Source organism: Hippocampus bargibanti, linkage group LG04 (genome assembly GCF_051943395.1).
Source record: "Hippocampus bargibanti isolate YZ-2025 linkage group LG04, ASM5194339v1, whole genome shotgun sequence".
Taxonomy (NCBI): domain Eukaryota; kingdom Metazoa; phylum Chordata; class Actinopteri; order Syngnathiformes; family Syngnathidae; genus Hippocampus; species Hippocampus bargibanti.
This window is the reverse complement of record NC_142737.1, coordinates 18,817,010-18,843,493: the sequence shown is the minus strand read 5'-3', so window position 1 is coordinate 18,843,493 and position 26,484 is coordinate 18,817,010. Positions and strand designations below refer to the sequence as shown.

General features: G+C 43.0%; 1 protein-coding gene across 2 annotated transcripts in view; it reads left to right on the top strand.

Moving 5' to 3' along the window:
* ncor2 (nuclear receptor corepressor 2) overlaps positions 1-24,102 on the top strand; it is a 109,439-nt gene extending 85,337 nt beyond the window's left edge. For both annotated transcript variants that reach the window (XM_088994563.1, XM_088994562.1), the window contains 27 exons: positions 1,627-2,059; positions 2,250-2,370; positions 5,059-5,320; positions 5,954-6,118; positions 6,229-6,365; positions 6,610-6,709; positions 6,845-6,949; positions 7,689-7,780; positions 10,275-10,425; positions 10,600-10,749; positions 10,842-10,934; positions 11,140-11,357; positions 11,451-11,796; positions 11,958-12,158; positions 12,384-12,632; positions 13,022-13,174; positions 13,261-13,479; positions 13,573-13,750; positions 13,885-14,252; positions 18,242-18,372; positions 18,465-18,646; positions 19,168-19,302; positions 19,493-19,635; positions 19,703-19,756; positions 20,131-20,337; positions 21,261-21,440; positions 21,732-24,102. In XM_088994563.1, coding sequence (XP_088850689.1) covers positions 1,627-2,059; positions 2,250-2,370; positions 5,059-5,320; positions 5,954-6,118; positions 6,229-6,365; positions 6,610-6,709; positions 6,845-6,949; positions 7,689-7,780; positions 10,275-10,425; positions 10,600-10,749; positions 10,842-10,934; positions 11,140-11,357; positions 11,451-11,796; positions 11,958-12,158; positions 12,384-12,632; positions 13,022-13,174; positions 13,261-13,479; positions 13,573-13,750; positions 13,885-14,252; positions 18,242-18,372; positions 18,465-18,646; positions 19,168-19,302; positions 19,493-19,635; positions 19,703-19,756; positions 20,131-20,337; positions 21,261-21,440; positions 21,732-21,922 — 4,964 coding nt within the window. In that variant the 3' untranslated portion in view covers positions 21,923-24,102. The remainder of the gene's footprint in view (positions 1-1,626; positions 2,060-2,249; positions 2,371-5,058; positions 5,321-5,953; positions 6,119-6,228; positions 6,366-6,609; positions 6,710-6,844; positions 6,950-7,688; positions 7,781-10,274; positions 10,426-10,599; positions 10,750-10,841; positions 10,935-11,139; positions 11,358-11,450; positions 11,797-11,957; positions 12,159-12,383; positions 12,633-13,021; positions 13,175-13,260; positions 13,480-13,572; positions 13,751-13,884; positions 14,253-18,241; positions 18,373-18,464; positions 18,647-19,167; positions 19,303-19,492; positions 19,636-19,702; positions 19,757-20,130; positions 20,338-21,260; positions 21,441-21,731) is intronic.
* Positions 24,103-26,484: the final 2,382 nt, after the last annotated feature.

Here is a 26,484-nt window from a genome sequence, read left to right as displayed (position 1 = left end):
GAAAGCTGCATGTACTTCAGCAGTCAATTGTTTATTTGTGAATATTTGTTGTGGAGGGGGATTCCACAAATATGGTTTGGTTTATGGTAAATGTTAACAGGAGACATTGATTATTTTATTTTACTGTATTTGTTTTCTATCTGTATATGATAGTCATCCATGTTAAGCGCTTTGTTACATCTTCAGCTGTTGTTAAAGCGTTATATAAATCAAAATGTATTGTGTTTTATTATATTCTATCTGGGAGGCAGGGAGGAACAGGGGGAGGGAGTGACAGAGTGAGAGGGAGCGGTGGGGGGACAGGGGGAGAGATAGACCTTTAATTCAGAGCGTCCTTCGCCTCTTTTCCAAAGTCAGCTCCAGCTCAACTGTGACCCTCGTGAGGACAAAGGGAACAGAATAAAGATGGCTGGCTGAATAATGTTCTGCAAAGCAGTTGTGTCATTGCAGAGGCCCACATTGAGCTCAACTTCCCTTATCTTACTTCATGGTCGTGGTCACAGTAAATTAGATGTGACAGAATCAACAGCACCTATGCTGGCTGCAGCAAAGTATTGTGCATTTGTTTTTACTTCCATTGCTTCAAGATCCAGTACAATTCATCAACAATCTATTTTCATGCAATCAATCAATTATTATCCCTAATATACCACAGTCCCATAAATAAGTATTTACACCCATTCAACTATTTACAAAATTCCCTTAACAATGTTTCCATCATCAATCTCACTTTCAACACCGCTTACCCCAAACTCGAATGTATTTTTTGCAGATTTTAACATCAAGCATCAAGTCACAAAACAAGTCAGGGAGAAAGTTAAATACGTTTAAAGCAGGATTAGGTGATTCAAAAAATACTTCAAACATTGAACATCTTAAGGACACCTTTTATCCAATCCACTGCAAACATAACCAGTTCAGGGTGTACCCTGCCTACTGCCCAAAGACACCTGGGATGGGCTCCAGAATGCCTGCGATCCGTGTGAGGATAAGTGGATTACAAAATGATTGGATGGACAGTTAAGATACTTAACGGTAGTTGTGCTCTGATCCAACAGCCACTGATTGTGATTCACTGGTTTCTGTGGAATAGTGCATGATCAACATTTGTAGATCAATGAGTTTAATTGCTGATCACAACAAAAAAATGCATTTGTGTGCAGTGTAGTGTCCTCGCGGTTTTTTGTCTGTTTACTGCACATAACCGTTCAGAGCATTTTTACACACTCAATTTGAAATAATGTTATGTTTTTTTTAAATAAGTATTGTAATTTGGACATAATTTATTTTCTTCCGAATTTGCTTCATTGTTGTAACCTGATTATTCAATTCATCACGTTGCATCTACTCCCCGTAAACTATATTGGAATAGTGAATGATCACTATCTGAACCGGCAGTCTAAAACCCTTAGTACAACACCCTTTAATTACCGGCAATAGATATTAAATGGGTGGCACTATGTGTTATTTCTTGTCGGGATAAATGAGGTCTCTATCTGAACTGTGGCATCCATGTATTGAAGTGGATGACAAACTCCATCTGAGGCCACAATTCGGAAAAAAAAGTATAAATGTTCCTGTTTTTGTATCACAGCATCTTTTTCATAAGGCTTTGCTTTCTGGTAGGTGGTGCCAACAACAGCTCGGACACCGAGAGTTTACCATCACCACATTCAGCTGATGATACCAAGGCCAAGCAAGAGGGTTTGAACAAGTCAAAGGCTGGAGTTAATAATCCCGGGGAGAAAGACATAGCTGGAGCAGACGCAGAGCAGGCTGGAGATGTGAAACCACCCATCAAAGAAGATGCAGAGGTCTCCATCAAGCAGGACATAAAAACCGAAACAGGGGAGCCAAACAAGGAGCTGACCCAACCACCACCCAGTGGTGATGCCACAGACAAGAAATCTTCTGCAGCAGAGGCTGAGGATGTCAAGACCTGTCCCAAGAGCTCTAAAAAGGAACATGGGGCCAAAGTAGGCTCCCATGGAGACAGCGACTCCAGTGCCACTTGCAGTGCCGATGAAGTAGAAGAGACAGACAACACAGAAAAGAACAGGTGAAAATGCACAACAGGTTTTGAGAATGTGTGTCTGTGTCTGTGTGTTTGTGGGTGTGCGTGGGCGCGTGTATTTTCACATGTTCAATTGTGCCTTTCTGTCACTTATTTATGGCAAGGGTTACATTACAAAAATTTGTGAGAAAAAAACACCCTGAATCATTTTCTATTCTTCTAAATGTCATTGTAGATTGACTTCTCCCCGTCCAAGCCTGCTAAACTACACTCATGATGGGGTCATCTCATCACCTCTGCAAAAGCCCATGGACCTTAAGCAGCTCAAACAGCGGGCGGCTGCCATACCACCGATTGTGAGTTACTCATTCCGAAACCTCCGTTTTCATGCTTGTGGCCTTCCTTTCAGTCTCATATTTAAAGTACCATATTCTCCGGTGTATAAGACACATCCAAAAGCCCTGATTTTCTTCAAAAATGTTAATTTGCATGAAACGCCGGTGTGCCTTATATGTGAAGTGATATTGAGCCACAACAGGTCTTGCAAATGCTGTCAGCAACCACCGGCTCCATTACCCCCTGTAGAAGAAGTAGTTCGTAACCCCAGCCTCGACTGTAGCACCTTATAATGGGTGTGACTCATATTTGGAAAACTCATATATATTTATATACAGTGAGACCTCAACTTACGAACGCCTTATAATACGAACTTTTCATCATACGAACGTCAAATTTATGAAAATTAAGCCTTATAATAAGCACTATTTTCATAATACACACCCACCACGGCCGGTTGATCAAGCACACGACCTTCGGATCTGGCGAATGTGATCTTCGGCTGTAGCACACGACCGAACAGCGCTCCAGCCGGCGCTACTTTCCATACCCCTTCTCATTGAATGCACACGTCGATCGCCTACTTAGAGCTTTTTGCTGATAATTTTACTATTATGAGACCGGAAAATAAACACCATGTCAAGGCACTCGAGGCTTGAGGGCAGGGCTCGAGTGACGAAAGGAAAGCGGGGAGGTTGGATCCAAAATACACGGCGAGACAGATACTCGTGAACAAAAAGTCTTTACTGAGGCACGCATGCAAAAATAACAGCAGGGAGAGGTAAGTGAGAGATCAGTGACGGCAGACCTGACGGCATGGAGGTAGTAATGGTGGCTTTCAGAATACTCGGCGACTGTATTGCGCGATCGGCAGATATAGTCAGAAAGCACAATCAAGGGAATGACAATCAGCTGTGGGGACCCAGGTGCATGATGATGGGAGGGGCCGTCTCCATGGAGCAGCGGAGGAGGTGACAGGAGGGGCAGGGCGCGCCCCAGGCGGCGACGAGATGTGACACACCACAGGCTCGTGTTCAGCCTCAGTTCAAATGTGGTGCGTTACGATGAATAAATTGAAGAAACTACCAGCCGTACACGTCTACTCTGCTCTGTTTGTTTGTCAACCAAGACTTGGGGTGCGTTCAGGTTCGAGCATAGCGCACGACTTATTATGACTCTAGGCTGTTTGGAACGCATTGTCTAACTGAATGAGCGGTGACAAACACTTGCCAACGTTTTTGTGTTGCTACACTTGAACGCACCCCCCTGTCAAGATGCGATAGAAGTGATTGTGATTGGCTAAAGGGTAGAGTCATGTGTCAGGGTAAGCCAATCAGAGCTAGTGTTTTCACACACACCGGAACAGCGTGTCACGCTAAATTGTCACGTGCGAGTTGACAGCTCGGGCGTGGCTGCCGCTCGCGACACTTCAATTTCATTTCATTTCAACGAGTCACTGTCACCTCACCAGTGACATGATTACGACGAAAGTGCATCGCTATGTCCTGTGCTCCAAAAGTTTGCTTGTGCTCCAAAAGTTTGCTTTGCACAAGGTGATTGTTAGACGCGAGTGTGCCATTTTATTCGCCCCGCCCACCTTCTTTTGTCGCGTTGTATTCCGCGTCTTTTGTTGTCATAAAATCTCTGCCAGCACCTACGGGACTCGAAGTGAATGCAGATGACATCGAGGAGCTTGTTGCTGACCATAATGAGGTCATCAACACAGAGAATTTGATTTGCCTTCAAGAGGACAAGCAGAAGCAGGCCATTCAACAGTTGATGTGCAGGCTTTTATTGAACAGTTCCATTCAGAAAAGGCTATAAGAATCATCAACATGATGAATGATAATGTGATGCCTCAGTTTCGCAAGACCTTACAAGTCAGAAAGCAACAGGTGTCAATTAAGAACCATCAATGACCATCACAAATGTAAATAAAGTGACTTTATTATACAGTGCTGTGTATTTCTTTCATTACAATACAATAGCACATTTATTATACACAGGATAAGGTAGGTTGTGTGTAGTTTTAAGGCTTATTTAGTTGAAAAGTATATTTTATGGAAACCCGGGAACGGATTATTCCCATTTTAATGGTTTCCGATGGGATTTTTTTTTTTTAGATACACACTTTTCGCCTTACACACTCTGTCTGGGAACCAATTAAGTTCGTAAGTTGAGGTCTCACTGTATAGTATTATATTTGACTATTGTCATTTGTTACGGTGCACCTTAAATTCCGGTGCACCTTACATATGGAAAAAGTTTGAAAATACACCATTTAGTGGGGGTGCACCTTATACAGCGGAAAATACAGTACTGATCTTACTGAATCATTCGTTTAAATAATGTGCAAATAAACTTAAACTTAACTTCAACAAACATCTATCCAGCTTTCCCATTTGATTTCTTCATATCTTCTTCAGTATAATGCCATTCAAACAAAACTAAAATAAGCTTGAAAATGTATCCTAAATGACTTTTTTTTTAAAGTTGCATAACCTTGAACATGTGCTATTTTGTGCACTGTCTGTAGAGATCATAGTAAACTGTCAACTTATCATCAGTCAGTTCTCAAGTTGCTAATCATCGTGTTTGTTAAAAAATGGAGGATTTATGCATTGTTAGTAAGAACATACTGTACATTGTTAGACATTGTTATACATTGTTGATACAAGGCATTCAATTCCCTCACATCCTGTGTGTAGATACCAGAAGCATCAGTCCAAGGCAATCAGTGGAGTGGGGGTACCAAAGCTGTATTGCCCCCACATGCTTTGGCACTGTACCAGCAGCAGATCACCATGGCTCATGGGGAGTCGTCTCAGGAGGTTAAACAACCGCAGCAGCCTTCAGGCCAGCTAGGCAAACAGCAGCCTTATTCCCAGCAAACAGAAAGAGACAGGGAGGCTCCACATAGCAGCAGCCCTCGCATGCGCCCACGCAGCCCGTCCTCTGGTGACAAGGATGGTACGCCTCTTTTGTTGCCCACAGGATCATTAATGTTTAACTTCTTATGGTGCCAAACAGCGTGAGATTTTTGGTGAACTCATTCATAGGAAACACACAGATCACATTGCCATATTTTGGCTAATTTATTTCCAGATGTACTGTGTTTCTTTACATGGTGCACGCCGGAGTTTTCAGATTGTACATCCTCAGTCTGGTAGTTTCCTGAATGTCAGAAAAGAAAAAACCGGAAATTTACCGAGAATTATACATAATGCTTGACAATTTATAAAAAACCTTAGGGTGTTCATAGTGTTTGAATTATTTTTTTCTCTGTTGGCTCCTGACCTTGACTCATTGCTCTCGAGTTTGTCCTCCCGTGTACTCACGTGTTTCTGCGACACTGGCAGAGAGAGCTGATAAATGATTGTTTCCCTCCTGATCCAAAAGGGACCCTCAGCTTATTCCGTGCACTGGATCACTGTGAACTTGTATAAAGTGAATATCCGATCAGTCATGTCTCTTAAAGCCAGCTGTGAATAACTAACTATAATAGCTCAAGTGTATATTCCTAGATTTGAAGAAAAGACAGCCTTACGACAGAATAAAAAAAGAAGCAGAAATGATGATGTAAAATGTGTCTTGCTTTTATAGAAAAGTCACAGGCTTACTCTACACATGGTGAAGTCAAGAGGCCCGCACTGGTCCCTGATGACCTAAGGTCCACGAACATGGGTCGGCCAGTTTTGTCACCGTTCCCCATGTCCCCAAGAGACATGACCAAGATCAGCCATGACCAGCACCTGCTCCAATTCAATTGTAAAGACTCCTCCTTATCTTACCTTAATCACAATTTATGTTGTGGTTGTTTTGTATATATTTCATTGCATTGCGCTCACTCTCCGCTCATTATTTCTTCTGCCTGTCAGCTTTCCAGCAAATGGGCCACCCGATACTTCCTGGTTTGCAACAGGATAGTGCCAGGCAGGCAGCAGTGAGACCCGTCATTATGCCAGAACCACCACCTCTCATTTCCTCGAGCAAACCAGGGGGCTCTATCACGCAGGTATAATACAACACAGTTGGTTTCACTGTAAAGCACAAATGATTCAAATTAGGATACAGCACATCGCCTTCAGAACCACAATCCTCCCTGTTTTAGAGGTTTCCCCTCTGCAACACACCTGATTGCAATGGAAAACATCAACAGGATGGTGGCCCTCGAGGGCCGTAGTTTTGACACATGTGGGATACTTTAAATATATACTCAAGTGTTGCGGATATTATTAAAAATGTAAATGCTTTTCCAGGGAACTCCTGTACAGTTGCATGGCCCAGCACATGGGTTTGAACATGGAACAATGCCTTCTCCTCAAAGGAGTTTGTCATGGATTGATCAAAGGAAAGTTGGTGAGTGAATTTATCAGGATAATGAAATTGAAGTCTCTAATTCTTGCTTCCGACTGAATGGATAGCAAAGTCCATCTTTCCGGTAACTATCAACTTCATTTTTGTCCTTTTACTGAATTGATGTGTCTTTTATAGGTGGTCAATTCCCTGTGGTAAAGCAAGAACAATTATCCCCCCGCAGCTCTGCCTTGCAGGCTGAAAACCTATCGAACCAAGGCACAGCTCATGAAGGTGTAAGAGGTATGTTTTGGACATAATGAAAAATACATAAATCTCACTACTACTACTACTACTACTACTACTACTAGTACTACTACTACTACTACTACTACTACAACATAGTTTTGAAAGGCGCTTATAAATGAAATGTATTATTATTATTATAGATTATAGATGGAGGACATTGATTCGCTGTGGTGACCCCTGAGGGGAAAAGCCGAAAGGAAAAGAAGAAGATTATTATTATTATCATTACTACTACTACTACTACTACTACTACTACTACTACTACTACTACTACTACTTTTACTCCTCATACTACTACTACTAATAATAGGGCAACCTGATTCTATGACCTTATTTTTCGGACAATATATTTTCATAGTTTGGCTGGTCCTGTCATTCATACTCATATACATCTTGTAATTAATATATTGGGAATGTATGTATATTAAATTATGAGCTCAGCCTGGCACTCAAGACTCCACTTCTTTAATCGTGATGGATTTTAACTTTTGGCAAATACTTTTGTTGCTTCACTGCTGGTGGCTATTGTGCACCATATGTATTTGCCTAGCGCAAAAAGAAAGAAAACAAGGATGAAGCGCATGCATTACCATCAGTGGCCACCATTCCGACCATTCAAACTGAAGGCCACAGAGCATGAACAGAGAGTGACAAAGTCTTATTGAAAGTATAAACGTTTCTGCTGCTTTTTGTGTCATAAACCTTGGGCTTACCTTTTTAAATTACATTTTAGCTGTTCAAGGAGGTAGTATCACGAAGGGTATCCCAGGGACCAGAATGCATCCAGATTCATCAATCTCCTTCAGAGGCGGCTCCATTACACAGGTGAGCTTAGGTTCTTGTTTTGTCCTTGTTCCTTCAAATAAGATGAGTATAACCCAAGTGATATATCACAAACAAAAGACTTTTATTGTATTTATTTTTTTCAATTTTATTGTCTTATTATTATCTTTAGCGTGTTTACAGTATATCACATTGTATATCACATTGGACATTTGTGTATCATGTATGATCGCATGGCACTACACTGGCATAGATAGGACTCACAGATGCTTCTCATTCAATTCACTTCAGTGGAGTTAGATGGCTCGCCTCCAAGAGTGTAAAAGCGTCTTTGAAGAATATCATAATTTTATTACCAGTTGGAATTGAAATCAGAGAGAAATTGGATCAAAGAGGTAGAAGGTGCAAAGTAACATTCATATAACCAAAATAAATAGACACTTATTTAGTACCCTTCCCGATATACAGATACCTATATTCAGTATACATTCCGTAAATTGTCTTTTCAAGCGCTATTTACAACTACGGTACATATACAGTATTCCAATGAATGAAATAGTAAAGCGTGTTATACACATTTTCAATCTCTATTCATGACTTACTGAGTCAATTTACTTGAATAAGAGCGAGCTCTCCATTTAAATAAATGAGAGCGCTACGGGACTTCAAAAGGAGGGGAAGGCACATTCGATGAAACCTCTCGTGGTCTTGACTGTGATAAGAGTGTACTTGAGTTGCAGCCCTTAGCCAAGTTGCAGCCCAAGTTGCAGCCCATGACCATCGGGCTGACCGATGGTCCTCAGGAGTGGCGTCTTTGAGATGAGATGAGATATCCTTTATTCGTCTCACATTGAACAAAATCCAAATTCACAACAGAAACTTTATGAAAGGAAAGGAAAGGAAAAATAAGCAGAAAAACCAAACATAGGAGCTCTTGTAAATACAGCCACTTTCGTGGTGCCATCTTGAAGTCAAAATAAATAATAGCACCAGCACCAGGGGACTTGGGACACAGCAAGGTCACGACAACATGCATGGCAGAAAAAGGGAGAGGCAACCAAACAAATGAGAGCTCGCTCAAGTTAATAGACATGACGAGCATGCTTTGCGGGAGTTTTAAATTGTCAGATTTGTTAATTGTCATGTGCAAACCACAACCGACCAGCACTTTCATCTGCACCATCACTGCACAGCAAATGTTTAATACCTTAGAAATGTCCTCAGGCATCTGTAGCAAGTGGCTCACATTAGCACATCCTCTCCTTCCCCGTTGGCTAAAACCAGCAACCTCTGCTACGGAAGCCAAGTGTGAACAATTGCCTTGGTTGTCAGGCTTACTTTTTATACCATTGGCGTAAATCGTTTCCGAAGCTGCCCTGCATTCATGTTCACCTGCAGAAAGACTGAGTGAACTAAGTCAGAAAACATGTCAGAATGTAACAAACATGAGTGAACCCCATCCGTCACCATATGCCAGTTTGGGAGGAAACACAAAAGTATTCGTGGCACAGTGTGGGATGATCTGTCGTACAATAATTCGGACTGGACGGCCGATACCCCATCCAGGCTGTCAAGGATACTGTAAGAAAATGTACCAAAACCACAACATAATGAAATTTTAATTGGACAAATTTTAAATGGACAAAATTCCACAGTGCACAATATTTTGGGCTGCTATTGGTAAAACCGTGTCAACATAACTTCAGGCATATGTAAATGAACTCATGTGAACATTACAAACTACCAAATTTGTGTATGGAATGTAGTACAGTATGTGCTCTATGCAAGATACTGCCCTCACTTTCCTCCCACAAGTTTGTGTTATTAATAATGGGTACTGGTTGTCATTATTATGCTTTAAATGTGTTAGCTACAATCTATATGGTATGTTTTACATCTGAGCTTGTAGGGAGCAGCACAGAAACATTCATTTTGTATCACGATAATACAGTTGATTGACCTTGCACCGATTGCTTCCGAAGCCATATAACATGCGCCCATAGTGTTTGTTTTCAGATCATAAGAGATTTCCCAGCAGCGGTGGCATAACCACAACTCTTGACAGGTCTTAGTGACCCTAGCAACAAATACATTGTGTTGTGTGTCTACTCATTAATTCTAACCAAACCACTGGACTGTAATGTAACACCCAATTGGCTCCTTCTGTCTATAAAGACAAATTAGTAAAGAGAAAGTTTGCGTTGCACAAGCTGTTGACTTTTGGTAGATCAGTTATTTTCTATCATTCAAAACTTAATGTTGACAACTTAGTTGATTGCTGCTCCCCCACTTCCCAAAAAATACAAAGGGGTTGGGGGGGAAAAACATCACATATTAAATTGCCATCACAATATAGTAGGGGCTGGTGATCACAATTGGATATTTTAAAATCATTGATGGAAAAAGATTCGATGGAAATCAAGACTAGATTTGGCTGATTGAACCAAATTATTATGCATTTGGATTTTATCTCATCAGTTGAATCATCTGCTTCATGGTGAAATGATGAGTATGGATCTTCTCATTGTGTCCACAGGGGACACCGGCTGATGTGCTGTATAAGGGGACGATAACACGTCTGATCACAGAGGACAGTGCTGGACGTGCTGACAGGGAGCGCGACGACGCCCTGTCGAAAGGTCACGTGGTCTATGAGGGAATAAGTGGACATATCCTCACATACGACCGTGAGTGTTTTATACGAACCCAACAATGTCTGTGCAAATGATGTCCTAAATACCAAACACAGTGTGTGCACTGAAGAAAAATGTGACACACAATTTGTCATCATGCTTTGTTCATATTTCTGTTTAGTGTATGAAAATATACAATTGCAAAATCTTCCTCTGTGGACGGCATAGGTGCAGTTTCTCAAGCCTCAAAAGATGAGGGGAGAGGGCCGAGCCAACCTGGTGAAATTCTTGGCGTAAAGCGTCCTTATGATGTCATGGAGGGCGGCATCTCCCGAGGCTTGCCAATGAGGGATTCGCTGTCTGCCTCTAACTGTGAAGGTAGAAGCTGCTCAATGTGATCTTGTTGGGTCTTGGATTTTTCAGGTTCCACTCTTAGTATTAAACTCGCTTTGCCACTTGTCCAACTTCAGGTCTTATTGGTCGAGCCATGCCTCATGATAGGGACAGTCCACATCACACACCTTATAAAGATGCTCACCACATCAGAGGTTCTATCTCTCAAGGTAAAATTACTATTGATTGCGAAACGTAAATCATTCAGAGCTCCAGGTTATTTTGATCTCTTTGTTCTCAAGAAGAAAATCCACTGTATCGATATGTCAAAACTGCGTCACCCATGTATTTATTTATTTGTATTTATTTTATGAAATCTGACAATAGATTAATTTTAATATTCTCTTTTTCTATTCCATATTCTCATGATGACAGGTATACCACGTCATTTGGACCCTCAGGATAGCTACTTGAGAAGGGAGGCAAAGCAAATGAAAAGAGAGAGCTCTCCCCCACGTGGGGCCACGTCACTGTCGGATCCAATGAAGAGCAGAGAGGCTATGGTGCCCACAGTAAAGGAGGCTGGACGCTCCATCCACCTCATTCCCAGGGAGGAGCTCAGACAGACAGCAAAGGAGGGCATTATAACACCGGTATACATATCTTTAAAAATGCATCCAACTGCCTTGTAAACTCTTTCTTTTCTTCCAATACCTAATTGAATGTTCCCGTTAATGTCTCTTCAGGGAACACCCATGAAGCAGGAAGCTGCTGGCTCAGGTAAACGGCACGATGTTCGTTCCATCATAGCCAGTTCACCACGTTCCTACCATAACGCGCCCCCTCACCTGGAGATGCGTGCTGAGAGGGGACGCTATGAAGAGGCACCCAAAGGACGGCCGAGTGCAGTGGTTAGCACCGCTAGCCCAATACCACGCTCTTCTCCCCTAACACTCACTTCAGAGCAGGGAGCTAAATCCCATCACAGCCCAGTAGGCTACGAGGAGAAAGGCACTCTAAGAAACCCCTACCCTGGACCATCACACCGTTGCTCACCACTCTCAAGGGAGGCAAGTCAAAGGCAACATGATGGTGAGGGCATTGATGTTTCTTACTGCGACCACTGCCGGGCTAAGTCAACAATTCAAGTTTTGGATTCAAAGTGGAATGTTGTCTTTTTGTCTTCAAAATGAAGAAGTATTTGATGTTTTAACTTTTTGTTCTAATTGTACATTTTGTTTGCTTCTCTCCAGGCTGCAGTAAGAAAGAACCTCAGGAGCGTAAAGCCACACCGACCCCAAGGGAAATGAGTTCTACCAAATCCCCTCTCCCAGGGGTTCCTGACCAACAGACGTTTGAGCGTCTGTTGCAGGGCCTTGGAGCTGATGTTTACAGACAAATTCCTTTGGCCTTTGATCCTGCAGCTCTGCCTCGTGGTATCCCCATTGACCCAGGTACAGTCATAGTAACTGCTTTGCACACAACTGAATGAGGTAAGGAGGGTGGCGGACGGAGATGGGGGGATCGTGGAAAGCATTAGGGGACACCATCAAATCTTCTCATGATAAAGCTTAAATGGGTATACTCAAAATCACCCTGCTTCAGATAAAATCAAAACAAATCATGCAGTGATAATTCCGAGCTAATGACAAATACATATTTTTCTCCCTTGAATACAGCCTACTACTTGCCTCGCCATCTGGCCCCCAACCCTGCGTACCCTCATCCCTATCCCTACCTCATCCGGGGCTTTCCAGACACCGCGGCCCTCGAAAACCGTCAGACGTTGCTCAATGACTACATTACTTCCCAGCAAATGCACCAGTGGCCTGCAGCAGCAGCTATGGCTGCCCAGCGCTCAGACATGCTAAGGGGCCTTACACCACGAGATCAGCCCCTTCCTCTGCCTTATTCCGCAGCCCCTCGTGGTAAGACCACTTTGTTGGTGTTTATTGGCTAAAGGAGTGAAGGCACCTTCTGCACCAATTATGACACCAATAAGTCCAAATATGCACAAGACAAAGTTCCGTTTGAACGAAAGCTTATTATGTTTGAGCGAAAGAGAGACTCCATCACAGTGTGAGCATGACTATGGTTCATGTATCTATCTATCTATCTATCTATCTATCTATCTATCTATCTATCTATCTATCTATCTATCTATATATATATATATATATATATATATATATGCTTGATAATATGTTGAAATTATGAAAAGTTGATACAAATGAGTTGGAACCACCTGCTTGAAACAATCTCATGGATATTTGCTATTAAACCTTTTCCTCTCCTCTTCTTTCCCCCTCTGTTATAGGAATCATTGATCTATCTCAGGTGCCGCACTTACCTGTCCTGGTCCCTCCCTCTGCGGGGACAGCCAGCTCGCCAATGGATCGTATCACCTACATCCCAGGTGGAAACACGACCTTCCCCGGCAGGCCTTACACCACTCCCCCAATCTCACCAGGTATGACGAGTAATACCAGGAATTGTTACCAGTCATACTAGTAAGCATTATTGTTATAATTACTGTGTCTCTCTGTTTCCACAAAGTTGGCTCCTCGCACATGAATAAGATGCAAGGTGCATCTTCCTCTTCAGAACGTGAGCGTGAAAGAGATCGTGACAGAGACAGGGATCGAGAGAGAGACCGGGAGCGAGAGAGGGAACGCGAGCGTGAACGAGAACGAGAGAGGGATCGCGACAGGGACAGAGAACGAGACAGAGAAAAGAGCGGAGCAAACGTGGAGCATGCCCCCATTTGGCGACCAGGTGTGGAGCACAGTCTGACTTTTTATTACCCATCAAAGTCCAAGAAAAAAAAGAATCTATTTGTGAATGTATGTCTACCTGTTTGTGCCTCAGGTACAGAGCACAGCTTAGCAAGCAGTAGCAGTGTGAGACCTTCTTCCCAGCCATACAGCCATCAGCATTCCCCAGTGTCCCCTCGCACCCAAGATAATGTGCAGCAAAGGCCAAGCGTCCTGCACAATACCGGAAGCAAGAATGTCTCTGCCGAACACTCCAGTTCCTCCGTGTTACGGTAAATGCAGATTAGTATTTGAGCGTTTCAAACCATCACCATTTTAATTCACTCGGAAAACTGATTTTAAGAGTGAATTAACAACACACATGCACTCATAGAAATACTTTTTTCTTTTTTTTCCCCCACCTTAGATCCCTACCCTCAGGAGCTTCCCGATACCAAGGTTACCATAGTCATCTTCAAAGGACTGGCTTACCTCCCGAGGCCTATGCACCTGCACTGGACTCGAGCATAGGCAAAGAACAAAGTCGTGATGGCAAAAACAGGGGATTACCTAAGCAAGTCCAAGACCAGCATGGGCCCGCTAGCAAGTCAGACCCCAAGCTTTCCAACCCTAGCCAGGGAGGATTATATCCAGGTCCTTATTCCTCGATTTCCGGACGACCACCACACTTGCAGATGGATAACCCTCCTGGACGTGGGGAAAGTGGAACACCTATTAGGGAAAAGACTCAAAACAAACCGATGTCCATTCAGGAACAAGAACTCAGAGCACTCGGTAAGACCACCATGACTGCGGCCAACTTTATAAATGCGATTATTTTGCATCAAATTTCTTATGAAACGGGGCCTTATTGCCAGCGGCACCACTGATGGTAAGATCCTGCTGATCCTCGGGTCCTGTTATCATTCAGACACGCCCCCGTCAGTCTGTGGCCTTTTACATGCTGTGGTGGTTGGCATTATCGAATCAGCCCAATTCATTTCCATTTTTGTTTTGCTAATTGTTATACAATATTTTGTGTACAATATAAAATGTTTCAAAATTTAAAGACCACCAAGGGTACCATCTGGGAAAACTCTTGCATACCCAGATTCTACCCCACTGGCTAAGATGAATTGAAGAGTCTGATTGAGAACTGATGCAATCTAAAGTTCAGACGTTTTATATTCACTGACGAAGAGCAACATCCCAGGTGTTCTTTAAGGTGTCAGCTTCAAATCATGATTGCTAATCAGACTTCAAGTCAGAAAATCACTTCATTGTCTTAAATTATGATGTAAATTTGCCGAGAAATTCACACGTGAGCCCGCCTCCTTCCTCCCTTTTAGCCACTCACTTTAAGCATCATTTTTTAGAGGTATTAATGGGCTCGAATAAAATGAAATTTACATTTCTGCCCTCTTCGGATTGTTTGTCACCGATAACCCGTAGACCCGGAATTCCCATATTTCCCTTAATGCATGTGTCTGGTGACTAAAGAGCCCCGATTAAAGTGCCACTATAATCAAATGCTGTTACTCCAATTCAGGGTAACAGTTACATAAGAAAGCCAGTGCGCTGAATGCTATGCCACCCACCAGACAGACTTAAGTTGTTTCACGTGGTGTGTGACTCGGCAGCTCAAAGCTTGTCATCGGGAGATGGGGTACTCCTGATTCCTGACATCTAAGTCTTAACATACTTCTTGCTTGGCATCATAATTTACGCCCAAGCTATCTCCCTTGCACCTGCCCCACATGCCTCACAGACAAGTGCACATGCACATTAAATGCTCAGTCAATCCATATTCTTCAAACGCATTTTCCATCTTAAGCGTGCTGTTGCTATTGTGCTTCAGTCTAAATAGAGCTGTTGAGTGGCATGGCAGTGCTTTTACTGAACTACTACTCTTAAAAATGTCCTTTTGACGATAAGATTATGCATATTAAGTATCTCTGATCTTTTCATTTAATAGCTCAAGCAGCAATTCTGCTCCACAATTTTTTTACAGAAATGGAGAAAAAAAGTCTACATGCATATTAAAATCAGTATGACAACATCTGTACAACCTGCAAGTGTGAAGCGCAAAGGCTGCTTTTTTATAAGGCGATTCAAATCCCCATGAACATCAACATCATTGGTGTTTCTGGTACTAGTACTGTTAATTGGCATTCAATAACAAGTTGGAGTGTCTAGACTCTAGAGCAGGGGTGGGCAAACTTTTTGACTCGCGGGCCGCATTGGGTTCTAAAATTTGACAGAGGGGCCGGGCCAGGAGCATTTGGAGGGAGTGTTTGGGCCGGAAATACTCTGAACAAGTTATGTCCATAATTTATAAAATCACTTCAAATGACTTCGACTGAGCGTATTTTACAAAGATTCCACAGCATATAGCTATAGTTCACGTTTTAAGACTTGCGCTGAATATTCATGAAGTCTTGTTTTCGAGGTGATGACGATCCCCATGTGATGTCACATTTGGACCGCCCCTGACCGAGAAAGCGACATACAATGCATTTTGGGTACTTTGTTTGGTCTGAAAACTTCGTGTTGATCCCTGTTGATGGTGAAATTAGAAGGAAAACACATAAATAACGCCATGCTGAATCGTTGTGTGTTGCACCAAGACAACTATTTGATATTCGCTGACACAAATTCCCAACAGAAAAATCAGCCCATTTCCAACGGAGCTTGGGCGCAATCTTGTGCATTTTCTGGGCGCTACATTGCTGTCATTGACGGCTCGAATTGATATGGGAGGACTCCTTGAATCAATTGCAAACATTTATGCTTTCCTCTTTAGAACTATTTGAATTATATTCATAACTGGATGAGTAACAAGAAAACATCTTCTCCGAATCTGAAGCCATTGTTTTGATTCTCGATCAAAGGCAAGACGTCCTAGCGTGACGTCACGAACAGGGGGGTGGGACCTTCTGAAACTGACCATTTCCGGATTCATTTGAAGTCATTTTTATTGGTGTTTTTCATTTAACTAAAAATATCAGCCTGCCTGATTTGGGTATTTTAGATGCTATAAAACGTTTTTCTGATGTCAGTAGAAAACCAAAAAAAAAATGGTACCGGTTGTCCTTTAAATGTAGTGTGTACAAACCTCATAGCACAGTAAGAACACTACAACCCAATTTATTAACTGTCTTTCAAATGTGAAAAATATCCCTGATCAGTTAATAAATTTGTCTCAAGGAATATGGCGTTTACATACTATTTCGCAGATACTTGGAGGAGGAAATGGAAATAGATTAAAATAACATGCACTGTGATTTATCAAGATTGCGTCTGTTTTTAATAAGTTTCCATCGAAGGGGCAAAGTTAAAGAAATCAACATTTATTGAAAAATGGAATCACTTTCAACATTCAAAACATATTATTACACAACGAAATATTCAAGCTCAATAATACCTACTTGTGTTAAATTCCGCCAAATCATAGATGGTTTGTCCTGACCGCGCGCTCAACAAACTCCTCACTGACGCCCTCGCCTTCACGCGCAAACAATACGCGTGTACCGTCGCCGAGCACACAAACATAGACTACCTGCAGTTGAAATTTGCATACTCGGCAGCCAATCAGAAGCCTGCTTCTTTCTTCCGGACTTTCGCAAGCGTTATAAAGTCGTGCAATTGCATGTCTTTTTCCAAAATAGATGCACAGAACCTCAGACCAGAAGAAAGATTCAAAAGAAGCTAACAACATATGTGACGCTAAAAAACGTAAATTTACATTAAACCGTGACTGTAAAGTGTACATGAGACTTATGAAAGGGGCTTAGTGGCTCGTAGGAAGCAAAGCAAACGTTGCATTGTGCACCGCAATGACAATCGACTACTGCAGCAAAATCTACAGCCATGCACATTTACCGTAAATTAAGCAAGGTAGCATTTGTAGTAGGTGCATTCTTGATTTTAGAAAAAACTTTATACTCTGTTACAATGTTTTTTAATGTGATTAGTTGTCTCATTGTGCTTCAAGTTGTGAAAAATGGGTCAGGCAACTTTTCAGTTATCTGCCCTGTTGTTTGCTAACTTTTTGTCATGAGTTTTAGACACTGTTTGTACTATAATTTGGGCAAATTCGGCGGGCCGGATTAAAAAGCCTAACGGGCCGTATGTGGCCCGCGGGCCGTAGTTTGCCCATGCCTGCTCTAGAGGGAGAAAGGCAGGCTGTTGTTTCGTGACATTTTTGTCATTTGTGCCTCGCAAATAGAAGTCAAAACAACTATGCCTTTGGAGGATGTCTCCTCTGAGGGATTCCATGCAATCATCGCTATCCCCGACGAACAGCTTGCATCATCATCTTCTTACATTTGCACTAATGGGGAGATGAATTTGTTGGCAACCTTCATGGATACTTTCTTCGTCATGATTTGCCTGTAGAAGCTTTTTCTTGGTTGAACATTATCTACATTAGTTATCCAGTACACGTTTCATGAGTCAGATTCTGTTCGGATCAGTTGAAGATTCATTTCGACATAGAAGTTCTTGTCAAAAGTAAGAAAATATCCCAACTGCTTTGGATTTCATTCGGAAGCTCGTCTGACAAGATGTTTTAGGACTTTAACACTGAATTATTATTTGTTCCCGACACTGTACTGATCAGACATTTTATGGTATGTGACATTGTTAAGATGGTGAGGGGTGGACTTGTTCTTAATCCTGCATGGTGCATTCACATATTTGTTGTCTTTGATTGGACACAAAGCAAATTACTTTGTGTGTGTTTGTTTTTTAATTACGTCACTGTGCTTGTTTTTAACACCCAGCTCCACAGAAGATGGAGTCACATGTTCTGTACCGTCCTCCATCTGAGGAGAGGCTGTCCCCAGGTCAGAAGCCACCTTCTCCCTGTGTCAAAGGAAGCCAAAGGGTTGTGACCTTGGCTCAGCACATCAGTGTAAGTCCACACGCTAACATTTTCATAACTCTCTGTATCGTCTTGACTGTCGCCTGTGACCACGTAACGTCAATACTGTTTTACGACAACAGGAGGTGATAACGAAAGATTACACAAGGCAGAGTCAGCAGCAGCATCAACAAAGTTATCATGGCTCACCCATCCTGGACTTGACACGCCCTCTCAGTGCCTCACAGCCCCAGCCCACATCACAAGAGTCTCCCCAAGTGACCCGCTATCCTGAGGGCCTTGGTGAAGATCGGAACAGAGACCGGTAAGAGTCATTGCAAGGCCGGATACCAGGAGTAGACGTGATCAACTGTCTGCGGTCATGCAAGGAAAGCCCGCATGACTCCACGTTTATTTCTGACATGTAATAAATATATTAATAGGCAGAGGTCGCCGGTTCGCGTCCTGGTCCGGCCTCCCTGTCTGGAGTTTGCATGTTCTCCCCGGACCCGCGTGGGTTTTCTCCGGGTCCTCCGGTTTCCTCCCACACTCCAAAAACATGCATGGCAGGCAGATTGACCGCTCCAAATTGTCCCTAGGTGTGAGTGTGAGAGTGACTGTTGTACGTCTTTGTGTGCCCTGCGATTGGCTGGCAACCAATTCAGGGTGTCCCCCGCCTCGTGCCCGAAGACAGCTGAGATAGGCTCCAGCAACCCCCGCGACCCTAATGAGGAATAAGCGGCACGGAAAATGAGATGAGATGAGAGAGGCTGCGACTTCTCATCTTTCATCAATACATTAGGATATGTGAAGGGAGAAAAGGTCACTCATGTCTGTGTTCTGCAGGTCTCCACCTCAGTCCAAGTCTTCTCCGATCAGTGTTTCCAATGACTGTATTGAACCGGTATCACCTGCCGGAGCTAATTCTGAGCCCGAAATCCAGGGAGGAGTGTCTTATCCTCATGAACAAGGAGAGCAAGCGTAAGACTTTGTTGCTATTTCCCTCATAAGTGAGAGTGATGTTTCCTTTGAGTATTTATCCGATAAGCGCCAGACTTCCTGTGCGTAGGCTCATCAGTTCTCCCCCACGTTATGCAGCATGGTTAGCTCCAAAGTACTCGAGCTGGTTCAGCTTTGCGTTCTGTTAATCAAGTACGTATCCGTCCCACAGAATGAGCTCCCGTTCACCTCCAAACACCTCCCAGCCTCCAGCTTTCTTCAGCAAGCTGACTGAGAACACCTCCGCTATTGTGAAATCAAAGAAGCAGGAGATGATCAAGAAGATGACCGTAGTGGGAAATGAAAGTGATTTCAGTGAGTATTTTACTCGGACTTTTGCAGCCTGATAACAATTTCTAAATGTGCATCCTGACAATTTCAGATGCAGGTCAGCCTGGAACAGAAATCTTCAACATGCCAGCATCTACAACAGCAGGTCACTTTTTCCCTATTGACATTCCTACATGCCATGTTGGTTGTCATCGTTTCGGTTTACTTTCTTGTGTCTTGACTGAACCCGATTGCTAAGATTCTCTGCATCTAAATATTTTCCCGAATACAATTTTTATGAGTCAAAATCTTCTCTCATCACACATTCACTATTAAAATTGAATATTGTGACCCTAAAGCGGTACGGAAAATGGATGTATATTTTATTTTTTTCTGATTTGATTGAAAAAATACACACACACACACACACGCACGCACGCACACACACACACACACACACACACACACACACACACACACACACACACACACACACACACACACACACACACACACTCACACATCTTGAATGGTCCACAGGACCTGTGAGTGTCCGCAGCCACCCGACTCCAGAGACACCCGGCAGTTCCATTGGTCTGGAGGCCATTATACGAAAGGCCCTCATGGGAAAATACAACGATCAGCCTGAAGAACGCTCCCCAGCCGGTGCTGCTAACCCACTCACGTCAGCTCTGCCTGTCTCTATGAGCGGCACTGATGGACGAACTGATGACAGTTTCTCACAAGGTGATTAGTTTCTCCAAACATGTATAAGCCACATCAAAACCTGTTAACGTGTTCAGTGATCCGAACAAGTTTATGGTTTGGCATGTACGAGATGTGGGAAGCAACTTCGCCTCCAAACACCTCCCAGTATGTCTTAATTTCACTTTATGAAAACCAAAAATTCACTTTAGATGCATACGGGGAGGAGAGAAGGGCACATTTTGAAAACCCATCAACTGATTGGCAGGCAATGGCATCTTGAAGTTTGCATTAAATGACCCTTAAATTTAGGAGGCTTGGCTGCATTATTGCCCTGACAGGACAATATTCCTTTCAGTTTGGAAGACAAAAAAATGTTGCTGGTGGTGTGTAAAAATCGGCAGCAGTGCCGCTACTGTGTTTACACTATACATAGCATGATATTTGGCAATGTCTTTATGTTGTGCTTTTGCCATAGAGCAAGACAAAAACGGTAAGGGAGGGTTGTTGTGATATGTGAGGAGAGTACACAGAGAAAAAGTTACAGTGGAGTTGAAGAGGTTTGATGACAAATGTATTGCTATCATCTAAGATTTTGGGGGGGCACAGCACTGATCAAGCAGACTGCCTGCGCACGACAAAAGTTGTACTAAACACACACAAAAGAAGAAAAAAGACCAATAATTCTTTGATTCATTTCATGCTAAGCAACACGTCAAGAGACAAAAGACCAGGTAGAGCCGAGACTGTTCAGCCTAGCATTATAAAGCATTAAGACAAGCAACCATTCCCATTTGTATTCATGCAGTTGGGCAATTTGCAGTCTGCAATTAACCCAAGGTACATGTTTTTGGAATAAGTGCCAAGATGTGAAATGGGTCACCGGGAAACCAACCCGCGCAAAATGAGTGTGCTAAAGTTTAGCGGCATCAGGCGCAGGTTCAAGTTCCATTATCTCTTTGTAGGTGGTGGGAAGCCCTCTAAGGCCAGTGGCCGTTCTAATGTGCGCAAGGCCAAGTCTCCGGGACCCGGCCTGTCAGGGGGGGAAAGGCCATCGTCAGTGTCCTCGGTTCACTCGGAAGGAGATTGTAACAGAAGAACACCACTGACCAACCGAGTCTGGGAGGACAGACCTTCCTCCACAGGTAATTGATGCCCCTCCAAAAAGGATTCAAATTCCATGGAGATGCCATAAAAATGGCGGCAAAGTACAACTTTTATCTCAATGAAAGTCCTCAATTCACAGCAGTGTAGTTCTTTGGTCATACAGTTTCACAAGGCAGTGCCAAAGTCATATGTTGAATGTTTCAGCATGAGCACAAAACAGCGAGAAATAACAAAAAGATAAAAATACAGTGGATTTGCAATTAGGTCAATTCACAAGTGGCAAAAAACCGCCATCCAGCAAGTGATCAGTGCTCTTGTGTTTCTTTCAGGTTCAACGCCAACTCCCTTCCCATGCAACCCGTTGATTATGCGTTTCCCCAGCGGGACGGTTTCAGTTCCCTCCCCTTCGTCCGGGCAGGCAGTCGGCCACGTGCCGGGTCAGGGCCAGGGCCGCACCTGGGAGGAGGAACCCAAGCCCCTACTCATGTCTCAGTACGAGTCCCTGTCTGACAGCGAATGAACCACAACGCCACCATACACACAGGTGCACGTCAGCAAAACATCCCGCACCATTACACTCTGCATTTCCTTCAGTCCACACGCTCACTCCAGGAAGATCTGAACAACTCCTCCCCTTTTTTCAAACCGTGTTGGCATCTCCCCAATGGCCTTACCAATTTGGGCACATCAACCTTGGCCGCACTCAAGTGCTTACGCTTTCTTGAATGGATGGGATTCTTGATCACTATGGTTCGTTCCCAAGTGTGGTGGCTGCTGCGCCTGCCTTAAGCGCAGTAGTCCATCTCGCAAAAGGCCCACCTTACATTTCTCTACGGTGTCGACAGTGCTGCAATTGCACAAGTGCACGCAAGGGATGGGACGAAACATTTTTTTCTTCTTCTCTTCTTATTTCTTCTTTTAAGTCACTTCTGGTTGGAAAGCAATCGCAAAACGCAAAGTATGTTTTAATGGTGAACGTTCTATGGTTGTACTGTATGTGTGGTCCTTGATCTGCAATGACAAACGCTTTTAGGGTGGGGAGGGATTTGTGCACAGGAGGGTCATATCATTGGTTTACAGGGTAAACATGCTGTCTGTTGCCGATGTCATCATGCATTGGCGAGGGGCCAGAGGAAGCGCTGAGGCCCGCTGCTGTCAGGTGTCCCGTGAGACAATTAGCCACACGATGGCACTCAGACAATGGACACGTTCTCGCTGTTTTTATATTAACTGCATCTGTGTTGATTGGAATGTTATTTTGGATATTAAGCACTTAGTTGTCGGCCTGTCCAGGAGGGCATCGTGGAGAATCCGGTGACAAAAGGACTTGAGAATATCATGGGAGCCCATGGTGGAATGCATCCTGTGCTCCACTTGTCAAACCACCACCAGTCATTTCAAATAACACAAGCGACAATCATGTGAGTGAAGGACACGTCGAGCTGGTCCTTCATATTGACAAGGCGTGCCTCAGTCCTTTGCATCGTCTTCAGCTGAGCTGCCAGAATTTCATCTTGCAGCTGTTGTGACAGTCTGACCATTAACCTTGTACTGCATAGAGGAAGGCCCATAGCTTCATGTCTGTGCAACCTTTGTACATTATAATATATTCTTAGTGGTAAGTGCCATTTATTTTACACGCACAGTACTGAAGTTACCAAGTGACGCACAATTGTTTTTTTCCCCTTCGCTTGCCAGGGTTCCCATGCTGGGAAATGTACTAACAGAGAAGCAACAGAAATGTCTTTATCTGTCCATCTGTCAACCACACAGGAGAACCGCCGAGCTTTGAAACCACACACAGAAGCACTCAGTCCTCCATTCAATGTTTGTTTGTTTGTTTTTTTTGTCCCTGGCGACAACTTGTGACAGTTTACTTCACTGCGCCTGCATTTGGTCGGGTTCAAGAGAAATTATGGGAAATGATTTCAAACAAAGTGTCAATTTGATCCACTCTGTGTCAAGTCTCCAATTTTGGAAGCCATTGCCTGGAAATTCGAAGTTTCCTCCATCTTGTAGTTTATTTGAGCACAGCGACGTCCACATGTTGACTGTTCTAGGACTACCTCCTCTCCCTCCTCCACCTTGCCTGTGGGTGCTGAAGCATGTCATGCCTGCACAAGGCTTATCTCAGTGGTCTCCTAGGTGGGATTGGAGCATTTTGTCCCCAGGAGAAGACAAGTGGTCTTTGTGTAATTTCGCCAGATATTGTACATTATATCTTCCTCCGTGTTTTGTCATAAATCCATCGATGAAGTTTAAGAATGTGACCATAAACCAACTAAGCCATATCTAGCTTTTGCTTTAACAGATGACAGACTAATCCATTGATTTTAAAGCATATACAATACTAAATTGAATTTTAGCATGCATCATTTTGCCTTTGCTCACACTGTTTTGTCCATCCCCCGTTTCCTTGTATCTCTGATGTGGTCCCTGGGGGATATGGGGAAATTATAACATTGTTCAAACATTTTGTTTAAAACGTTTTTATGTAATTGTATCCCACTGTATAATAGCAAGGATTGTATATAAAACTAAATAGATGTAAATATTTATGTGGCTTGCTTCTAGGTTGTTACTACAAAAAAAAACATGGATAAATTCTACCTGCCCACCAGCAAGCTTTGTGGATAGCAGTGTACAAATGGAAAACAAATAAGACACTGCCTTAATGTTTAAATAAAAAGCTTATTGCCATTCAGTCTCGTGGTGATATTATTGAGTGAACGCTGGCGCGAATGGCTGCCACTGCTCACCCGCAGAAAACAAAGTTCTTATCCCATGACTGTAAAGTATCCTTGAGAATTTTAAAACGCGCTTAGAAAAAAAAATATTATTATTATTATTATTATTATTATTATTATTATTATTTATGTTATTATGTTTTATTTTTATGATTATTTATGTTATTATTAAAGCAAACATGCGAATCAAACCTGAAGATGGAGGACACTGATTCGCTGTGGCGACCCCTGAAGGGAAAAGCCGAAAGGAAAAAAGAACATCAGAAAGTGTGACGTTACTGTACTGCTGCAATTGACGTTCATGTGCCCATAGGTGGCGGCATAACTCTACATTTGCATGTTTCACTTTAGTCTGGCAGGTGATTTTTTTTTACTTTGAGATATTCTACCTTTGGGACACAGTCTGGAAAATTTTCGGCCTGGCTAACGTGTCCTGGCTCATGCTAATTGTGGTTGAGGTTTGGGCTCGTTCTTTTCAACCCAGACATACAGAATGCCTCCCTAAAACTTGGCAAAACTCTTGACATTTTATAGTATACTTTTAACCACATTTCAAACAAAGATGTAAAATCGTGTGAGTGAGTGAGTGAGTGAGTGTGACGGGGATCAACACAGAACAATTCAGGAAGTAGAACAAAACTCGTGTGATATTTTCTCAATAAACGTGCAAAATTCTGATTCTGATGGGAGTGTCCTGATTTGGTTGGCGACCAACGGGTGGCGCTGTCGGCCCCGCCTGCACCTGCACAGGTGTTGGTCATTCCGATCAGTGGCAGACTGTCACGTTCTGGTTGGCGACCAACAGGTAGTGCTGTCAGCTCAGCCCTCAGTTGCACAGATGTTGGTCGTCTTCATTAGTGGCAGTTAAAAGGACTCCCGGCACGACCATTCGGTGACGGGTCATTCTTCTGTGTATGTGCTTGCTTCACCCTGTCAGGTTTGTTTCATCTTGGCAGATTTTAACTCATGGTTTTCTTTGATACTTTGTACTTTTCTGTTCGGATGACTGATGTTTTAGATTTTGTTCCTGCTGACTTTATTTTAAAACAATTTGTGAAATGCAACCTGCTGCTCCCTCCTGCCTGCTTTTTGGGATCTGTGGCGTCACGCGGAAAGTCAAAGTCAAAAGTCAAAGTCAGCTTTATTGTCAAAAGGAAGTGCGCCTTTCAACTCTTTGATGTCAAGTGAGCCTGACTCATTCCCACGCAGACCAAGGGTATACAAGTAGCCAGCGTGGGACACAGAGATGGGGGGAATCACGGGGCAGAATCATCTCAGACTCAGACCCAGACAGACACGCAGCTCCCAGAGACCCGCTCAACATCGGACGGAGTTTCGCAGCACAACTTGCTCGACTCCAAGCCACGATCAAGCTCTGGGATACATCTGCGTGTCACTTCCCTGGGTGATCTGACAACGAACCTGCTTTCGATGAAAGAGAAACATCAAACTGTCACCACCAACACCACCTTGCAAACACGGAGAACCGCCAAGTAAAAAGAGAAAAACTCTAGCATTGGGTCACCACCATAAAGAATGGGAGAGTCTCCAAGGTGAATACTCTGGATGAATAAGATCGTCGACAAAAGGTCCTTAGTTTTCATTCTGCGTTCCGTGTAAAAAGGATGTAAAAGTTGCTGCAAGTGGATTTTAGGATCTAAAGAGCTACTTTAACACTGCCGGACACGTGGAAAATGTAGCCAAAAGCAAGTCTCATCATGTTGCTATAAGTAAATAATTATGTGTCAGGTTGTGTTTGTAAGGTTTATTATCGCTTAATAAGAGCAATTGCAATCACTAATAAGGGGAGGAAAAGTAATACTCGATCATATGTATATATTTTTTATCTCTGCGTACGGTCGCTTATGAAAGCATAATGTGCGCATGCGCCGCAAACTATTTCCGCTTGTGTTAGCGTTTTTTTTATCATTGAAAATAATGTACGGCGTACTACAACTTTTTTACAGGAATTGTAATCATTTATAAGGGCAACTATTAGCCAAGGTTGACCGATATGTATAATAATAATACATTATTATTCATAAGCGCCTTTCAAAGCTCTCAAGGACACTTTACAATCACAAAACAGCGACATAAATAAAATCACAGGTAAAATTATAAATAAGAAGAGATGAAACTATAGAGAGAATGCTATTAAGCCACAACTGGTCTTGCAACTGCTGTCTGCAGCCACCGCCTCCATTACCCCCTGTGGAAGTAGTGCGTAACCCCAGCCTCTCCTGTAGTGCCTTATAATGTGGTATGCTTCCTCTTTGGAAAATGTATATATTTCTATACTATATTTGATTTTTTTTCATTCATTGAAGGTGCGGCT